Source organism: Puma concolor, chromosome D2, assembly GCF_028749965.1.
Source record: "Puma concolor isolate L17-30 chromosome D2, mPumCon1.1.hap2, whole genome shotgun sequence".
Classification (NCBI taxonomy): Eukaryota; Metazoa; Chordata; class Mammalia; order Carnivora; family Felidae; genus Puma; species Puma concolor.
In genome coordinates, this window is record NC_141677.1 from 24,345,375 (window position 1) to 24,354,612 (window position 9,238).

At 37.0% G+C, this 9,238-nt stretch overlaps 1 protein-coding gene across 3 annotated transcripts in view; it reads left to right on the top strand.

Moving 5' to 3' along the window:
* CABCOCO1 (ciliary associated calcium binding coiled-coil 1) overlaps positions 1–8,899 on the top strand; it is a 118,842-nt gene extending 109,943 nt beyond the window's left edge. For 2 of the 3 annotated variants that reach the window (XM_086679798.1, XM_086679799.1), the window contains 3 exons: positions 2,645–2,767; positions 3,194–3,334; positions 8,506–8,899. In XM_086679798.1, coding sequence (XP_086535924.1) covers positions 2,645–2,767; positions 3,194–3,334; positions 8,506–8,580 — 339 coding nt within the window. In that variant the 3' untranslated portion in view covers positions 8,581–8,899. Of the gene's footprint in view, positions 1–2,644; positions 2,768–3,193; positions 3,335–7,067; positions 7,459–8,505 lie in introns of all 3 variants that reach the window. The other variant, XR_015241617.1, reaches the window with a different exon arrangement.
* Positions 8,900–9,238: the final 339 nt, after the last annotated feature.

Sequence of the window (9,238 nt, forward strand, 5' to 3'; positions counted from 1 at the left end):
CAAGTGTGTGCCCAGTGCGCGCACACACACACACACACACACACACACACACAACCAGTGCCAGAGACCAGGAAGACTGGTAGTTGGCAGGTATTTTGGATGAGCCATATAAAGAAATGCAGACCAAGGGGATGTGAGGGATGGAGTGAAAAAACTGAGCACCCGTATCTGCTTGTAGTTATGTGTATGATCCGATGGAAGGAAGGGCACAGGGGGGCAGGGGGAAGAATTTGCTACCACCAGGATGCAGGGGTGACCTACTGAGAACTTCCACCAAGGGGTGAGAGAAAATTAGCAGAAAGCCCTACCTGTGTGTAGAAAAGCAGAGCTGTAAGACATATTTAGCAAGAGCAACAAAATAAAATTCTGTTTCATGAAAAGAAATGTTTTACTTTGGAGATTACCTCATGCTTTCTTTCTCAGTGCTTACAGTAAACTCAGGAAACCCCATTCAGTTCCTTTCTCTCCTCTTTCCAATGTCTAACTCAACTCCACTTCCCCCAAATTCCTATTCCTCACCTTCTGTTAGAGTCTATACTACTAAATAAATACCTCATCATCTGCCCTTGTCTCTGGATTCCCATGTGCAACTTATTTATTTTACCTGTAATGTTGCAAAGGACACTAAAATATATTTAGCTGTTTCATTTTCCTAGTTTGGGCAAATAAAGAGCAATGTAAGGTTTGGGAGGATGAAAAACAAGCATGATGAAAAAAGGTACAAATAATTTTATGGGAAGATGAAAATGCTTGTACATCCCATTTGGGGGGAAAAAATCACGTATAAACATGATGAGAGAAAAGAATTGCTCTGATATTTTTTTTGTATTCTATATTGATTAACCTTTAGTCAATTTGAGATGAAAATCTGGTGAACAACAATATAAGATGTCACCTAACAGAAGAGATTAAGCAATTGATAATATCAATAATTTCCAAGTATGGTGGCATGATGACGTGCATACTGAAAACCACATGGGCCAAGAAGTTGGCACAGCAGGTCTAAATCCCCGTCCTGTCACTAGTAATGAGTTGACCATAAGACAATCATTTAATTGCTTGGTTTCTAAATTGCCTTGACTATAAAGTTTTAACACTTCTGTCCTTCTATATATCTATACAAACTAGCAACTTCCTATAAAATTGAATTAAAATTAATAATATGAATTCAATGCAAACATATGGGGATGGCTAGATAATAGCTTAGCTTCTGAGACCTTCCCAAACCTATCGTAATAAATAATAGTATTAATATTCAAATGATGAAATATTATAACATGTAAGTTATACATTATTACATATTTAACAGGTAAGTTAACATGAACTATTGTGGAGAAGTCAGAAATTAATGTATGATGACTTCAGATTTTCCAGGTCCCATAGGATGGTGAATATTTGGTGATACTCTGCATTTCTAGAGTTTTGTCTTTAAACTTGTATGCTCAGGGTCTGAGTTTGTCAGCAGACAGTGGGTGACTTCACCTCAGGGCTTCAAAAATGAGCTCATGAGAGCTTACTATACAAACTAGAACATCAATGTACTGATTTACAGTGAAGAATGTAATAGGCATGAAAATCAAAGCACTCAACTGAGCATGTCTTTACAGATCAATTGAGATGGGAAGTCAAATTGTGATCAAAACGTTGCTTGTCAAACATGGAATCAGAACAAAAGGAACTAATTAAATGATTCAGATGTTTGATCCCATCAGTACCTCATCTCTTTCTAACCTCCAAGTCAGGGTGGAATGGACACTGCCTAAGTTGACTTCTTTGACTCCTGTTTTTCATTTCTGCTGTTGACCACCCATCACCCTCCGTGAAATTTGCACATTTGCTACAGAATTATTCAATGCTCATGGTGAAGTCTTGTCTTGTCCCCAGTGTTTTTGGTTGATTTTGCAAATCCCCCTGATTTACAGTGTGCTGGCTTTTATACATTAACCTTTAGAGCCTTTATTGTCCTCATCACGAAGTTCTTGGTGGCCACTTTGTTATTGCCCCCAAGAACAGCCGCACTCTGCTGAGTAACATCAATCACCATTAGGCTGTCATTGGGTGTTTCAAGAACCCAACCTCTGCCAGAACTGGATAAGGCATGCAGAAGATCTAAAACATGGTTTCCTATAGAGAGCTTGTAGGCAGCAGGAAGGACACACTGACACATAAAACAGTTAAAGATCAAGGCAGTATAAAATAAAGTTCTAACCACATAGTATAGAAAGAGAATAAGACAGTGGGAAGAATAAAATGCTAATTATAAGATACAGAGATACAGAGACCAAAAAGCAATAGAGAACTAACAGGGCAGCGGTGTCAAGAATTCAGAGGAGATAGCACTTAAAATATAATAGAATTGGAACTATATAAATATATATTTAATATATAAATATTATATATTTATAAATATAAATATAAATATTATATATTATATGTGTAGTTATATTAATTATATATAATTATATATTAAATATCATATACTTTTAATTAATTTGATTACCTATTATATATGTTATATAATATATGCTATGTATTATATATTATATATTCATTATAATATATAGAGAGAAATTAATGGATTGGCCGAAACTGTGGTTACTCACCAAAGGCTTTGTCATGATACAGTTCTTTTCTTCCCCTCCAGCAAATGATAGAGGTTGTCAAGCCTTCAGGTGGTCTCCTCCCAGATCCTCTAGAAGAAGGAATCTCATTTGACATTTATTCAACATTCATAGAACCACCCCCAACATTGGATGCAGAAGTGAAGGTATGTTTCCTTTTGTCTCCTAATTCACCTTATCTCAGTGTTATATTCTCTAAGGGCAGGAGGAAAGAAAGCGAATGCTCTTCCTTTTTCTTTCCTCTCTGATTTTTCCTAGCTCAATACAAATACTTCTTTTAGGGTTGCTTCACAGATGGGCCAGATGAGAACGGTTTAGCAATTTTAATCTCTCCTTCTCCAGCCTCCCCAGTCTCCACCTCCACTTTCCTAAGAGTAAGCACTGATTGCCACCGTGACTTGATCTGTCAAGATGCTCATGAATAATGAAAATGCAGGATAATAGCAAATCAAATTCTCCTTTGAGACTGGCATCATTCCTTGTAGAAAAGTACCCAAGAGAACTTGAGGTTACATATAGATCACTGAATGCTCCTGAAATCACTTGAGTGTTATTCTCTTTTGATATTCCAGGGGTTGGATCAAGAACAAGTCCCTGAGGAATTCCAGTCAGAAGCCAACATTTCTGATGCGGATCCTTTAGTGGGTTTCACCATTGAAGATATAAAATCAGTGCTGGGTCAAGTCACAGATGATATTTTAATCGGCATTCAGGTACTCAGCCTTGATAGCATGCTCACTTACTTTATTATTATTGGTTAATTAGGCAACCTCCACCTTAGGTCTGTAAATATTATCCACACTCTGCTAACAAGAGCGATGCTTAATGATGGAGGACCTCAGTTCAACATCTCCACATAATTCTCAGTTGAGTCATCGGAGATTCCAGAAGATCACAAAACAGATTCACTAACAGCACCTAGTGTGCTGTGTGTTGCCAGTTTACAAAATCAACTGGCACTGAAACCGAAAAAAATAACATGGTAAAGACTTAGTGACTGTCATACTGTAAACATTGCTCCTGCAAGAGTAAATGGAGTACATTGCTAACAGTAAACACTGATTCTTCAGGAAGTCTTCTCACCAAATTTCTAACGAGAGGTTTTCAAATCTTTCTCTCAGATACTCTCAGATACTCTCAGAGGTTACTCTCTGAGAGAGGTTTTCTCTCAGATACTTTGTTCCATTTTACATATCACTAATAAGCAATTTACACCAAAGGCTGCATGGAAATAGTGATGGAACAGCCGTCCTGGTAGCAACTGTCAATGATGTATCCGTCAGTTCAACTCTGTGCGTGGATATTTTTCCTGTCCAAGAAAACAAAGCAAACCAAGACAAAAACCACTTCTACCTCAACACAAAGGCTTGCATCATTTTCCAGGCAAAATGATTAACCAAGTGAATTGCAAATTTGAAGAAGATTTATAATTTCTTATAGAAATGACTATGAATCAATAGAACAATATACTACATGTTTCAAATATTAATGCATCTCAGGGAAAGATTTAATTGTTATCTGAACATGAGACTATATATAAAAAGCATACTGTATTAACAACTAATTTAGAAAGAGCAAAAGATTAGTTAGCTTGGCATAAGCATACCTTGTTACTTGTTAATCATCAAATGTTAATGCACTATTTATGTGAACGTTTAATGATTTGATACGAACAGAATCAGCCAAAGTCCTCGGCTTAATAAGGGGTGTTTAGTGTTTACCAGAAATAGTGGTAGAACACGTTTCACACAAAGCTTTATTGTTAACAACCCCATGAATGTAATAGCTGGTTACTGTGTGGAAGGGCAGAGTGCAGTTGAAATAAACTGAGTTCAGAACATATCTCCTTTATAGATTTGATAACATTTCATCTAAATATAGTTTATGTATAATCATGGCCCTGGGCTCCTTTGCCATCCTACAGCTCTGAAATTATTGCTGAGGAACTACTAGACAGTAATAGAATTGTTTGCAGGCCCCCAAATTGAAAACATCTTTACTGAGGCCATGTTCCATGGAGTGAGCAGTGTATTTTTAACTATTCATTGACTTTTTTTTTTTTTTTTTTTACTGTTAGTGTTTGTAGCATTTATATCACTCCTCTGTAACAGAGAGAGTATGATTGCTATATGTGCGTGTTATTGTCCCTTTGGCCTGAAGCCAACCTTGCCAGGCCTGGATGTTCATTAGCTGGTTCATCCCAGTGTGATTAGACATAGAAAGAACGTGGACGAGGGGTGGGAGGTGCGGATCCTTTAGGTGCCACAACCATTTCCATTTTCAGTGTATTCAGGGACATTAGCCTGGGCCAATTACTACCAATTTTTCAATAAAATGGCTTGGTGATGTGGATTTACACAATGTCTCAAGATAACAAACCCCTTTATGTATTTTCACTCAATAATCCTCATAAACTACATGAGAATTAGCCAGGCACTTCCCTGATAAATAAATTGAAAAATGATAGACACAGGAAGACTAAATCATTTATCCAGCGTTTCCAGGGTCAGAAACTGATGAAAGGCCCTAAGTGGAAGCTATGACCTGGATTCTAGTTCTAATTCCAGTGTTACCCACAAAAACCACATAACCCCTAATATCATGACCAAGCTACTTTGGATACTTTAATACTACCGTGGTGTGGCACTATTTCAGTGTTTACCCTTGTGTCTTGGTCAGGTTCCAAGTTTAATTATTTCTCTGCCTACCTAAATGTCTTCCCCTGTTTTAGATGGGTAAGTTATTCTCGCCTTCTAAACCCTGCCTTCCAGCGTCAATGGCCCTTAAAACTGCAGCATGCCTGTTCAAAGGTAGCCCCCTGTCAGTGGTTAGGGTATGAATACACTGAATTGCTGTGGGAACATTTAATGAATGAGTATTTGTAAGATGTTTTAAATTTTCCAATATTTTTCCCTCCTTTATTTAAGAGCCATACTGTTATTATGATTTTTAGAGGAAAAGGCAGTTAGAAAATTCATGTTTTGGGTTCAGTTTTTTTAGAGCTCCTTCTCCAGTGTGGTTTCAGGCATTTTCCACTTTCTATAGCTCAGAAATTTCAGAGAATGTAGTGTGAATCTTTACATTTTGTATATTAATCCACTTACTTTCCCATCGACTCACTTTATAGTTCTAGAGATTTATTAAGAATGAAGTTATCTTGGCCCTGAGATGTTAATTAAAATTATTACTGAAGAGAGCAAACATTTTAAGCTTATTATATAGTTTAGGTATTTTAATTTTAAAGATACATTCAAGATGAAATTATTTTGGCCCTGAGTTGTATAATAAAAATTATACCCAATGGAGCAAACTTTAATATATTTAAAGAATTACATTTCAGAGAAATATGAATACTAACACTAAATTCTTACATTAAATGTTGGCTCTTGGCCCTGTCTAAGCAATAGGGTAAAATAATGTGAAAACCTTGAAGGAAGTTTGCCATCTTGGGACATTTAGTATTTTTAGGTAAATTTGAATTTCCAGGTTAGAAAAGCTGAATTTGACATCACCTCAAGGTAGTGGTCATTGAGAGGCTGTTGAGCCCAGATCATGGATTTTCCATTCTTCCCTTAAAATAAATAGAAACTTTCACTCGCTAGTGGTCTTAGGACAGCTTATCTGTTCAGCAGTGTTCTGAGGAATAACAAGGAGACATGGTAGACTGACAATCTCATTCTTGACCAGACAGGGAGTCTTTTCATCCAGGCTCTGCTGGTTGTGCCTGAACTGAAGTACTGATCACCGCAGTCCAGAGCTGTGAAACGTAGCTCCCCTCTGTCAGTGCAGTGTGCTGCTGGGTACACATCTTACCCACATGAACCTTCTCCCCAAAGCCCACACCTGCGTCCATGAATTTTGTTTCAGTGAAATACCAGAAAGATCTCCAGGTTAATGTGAAAACACTGGTGACACAGGGAAACTGAGGCTGATCAATGCTAGTACATATCCGTAGTCAAAAGAAATGAAATTATTAGTGGACATAGAACACATGAATTGAAAGTGGAAATAATTAACTGTTTAGTTAGAGTAGTGCTTCCCAATCCTCTGGAATTGAGACAAGATTATTTCTTCAAACCTATATGGTCTAATATGTTGCATGCCAGAAAGAAACAAGAGTAACACATTTTAAAAATATTTCTCAAGGGGTCCATGGGTAAGTCAGTTGAGCGTTAGAGTCTTGATTTCGGCTCAGGTCATAATCCCAAGGTTGAGGAATTGAGCCCCGCATCGGGCTCCTGCTTAGGATTCTTTCTCTTTCCCTCTGCCCCTCTCCGCCAGTTGCATTCGATCGCTCTCTCTAAAAAAATTTTTAAAAATTCACAAAGTCATACTAATGAAATATAACACTGGTGAATATATCACAAAATCAAGAGTTGGAATTAAGAACTTAAAAATTAGCATGTAATGTTAACATACTTAATTATCAATCACTTAATTTTTCAGGTAAAAACTAATACCCAAGGTAGCCAAGTGACTTGTCCAAGATTATGTAACTAAATTAATCCCTTGGTCTCCAGCTCCTAGACCAGTGCTCTTTCCAGATCTACCAAAATCATGCCCAAGGGGATCAGTGACTCCTAAACAATGACAGAGTTCCTTTGTAACCCTGAGGACCAAGTTCATTCTTCCTTGCCTCCTCCACCCAAACACCAGGAAACAAAAAAGGAATACAATGGGAAACCAGAGGCCAGAGTTTGATAAAACTTGTAGGGCTTGATAAAACTTGAACCAAAGAAGAAGGATACTTTCATGAGGATCCAGAGTTGTTGACACCAATGCCATCTTCTCAGAAATACTGATTCTTACCAGTGAAGGTGAAACAAAATCTCATCAGGTAAGGTAACCAGGGTATACATTTCGAAACTACCTGTTATGGTTACACTTATAAATAAATAAATAAGAATGAAAATTTATATGTGGACCAACACAGTATTTGATTTTTTAAATTTATTCTGTATAAATTGAAATAATAGATGTTTTCTCAAAATACAGTTACCCTGAGGACATCAAATTACGTTGCAGATGTTCACATTCTAAACTTCGAATTGCTTATTAGTACTTATGCGTATAAACTACTCCTCATACACGCGTAAACTTTTTTAAAATCCCCTAAACAAAACACTAGACTTACCACATTGCTTACCACTGGTTTCTCTATACCTAATTTTATTATCTATCATGAAAAAGGGAAGACATTTCCGGGACTACTAATGTTCAGATAATGTAAAAGGATTTCTGGAATTGTGCAGGTAGCAATGTCAGCCCACAGAATATCAAAATGCTATCATAGCTGCAGCAAACACTAAAACCTGTCAGCAATTGCTTTACTTTTTTATACCAAAACTATACCACAAAGTGGCATAATTCCAAGAGTTATAATGTATGATGAATATTCTTAATTATCAGAATTGTTCTAATTGTGAGATTATTTGTGTTGTTATACCACAACAGAGGCTTTCCGGGATCCCATTTAGAATGTATTACACAGGAGACAAAAACATCATTGAACAGGGGTGGGGGTACCAACAAGAGCGCATTAACTGAGCCCAGAGCAGTTATTCTGATTCGGTGCTTATTGGTAAAGTCTGTCTGAAAATACAGATAAATTAGCCTATCTGCCAACACGAGGCTGTGTGAAAAATGGCTGTCCAAATACCACTTCCTGTTCGCAGCAGCCACGCTATACATGGGGAGTGTGCGGAGAAATATGATAGAGTGTTATCACATCACTACAGGCCGAAACACGGCTCTGTCTGCAAAACAGGAAGGTGTGTGAGGGATAATGTCTGTCTTTAGGCACTATAGTATGTCAAAACCGCAAAGACAATGTGCAGCAAAAGATAGCTTCATCATAACCACTTTTTTATGATTGTCTTCACAGACTGAGATAAACGAAAAGCTGCAAATACAGGAAGAGGCCTTCAATGCACGAATAGAAAAACTGAAAAAGGCCTGAGGACTTAGTGCAAGGAGAGTGATGCTAAACTTCAGAGAAACAAATAAAACCAGCCAGAATAATAGACTCTCCAGAGCAGCAGATATCCTTCCTTTCGTTGGGAGAGGGAAACCAAGCCCCACTTTTTATTATCCTAAGTAATTAGAAAAGTATTGGCCCCCATTTTGCTATCTCCTGTCCCATAACAGCCTCTGAATTTATTGCACTAAGTGTAATAAGAACATTCTGTATACAAGAGTTTGGAGAATTATATATAAAAATACAATTACTTTTATGATACTCCTTTGACATTTTGACTAATAAATGCTATTCATCTTCAGGGAGAATGAAGCCCACTTTTTTTAAATAAGGAAAAATAATAATAATTTTATCCATATTGACCCAATGAACTGCCACATTACTGGAGCCCTGTGAACAGATAACCACATGGCCAAGGATAAAACTTGCTAAACAATAGCAATTAAAATGCATATACTATGGGTTTTTTCCCCCTTAAATCGCTTGGTTTTCTTATTTAAATGTTTCAGTGTGAAACCAATTTTCTGAAATTATATAATGCAGTTTGAAACACTTTAATTTATTCTGTACCGTATTTGTTATTTCTAATCTTGTTACTCTCCCAGGAGAATACATGACCTATATAAAAAGAAGCAATGTA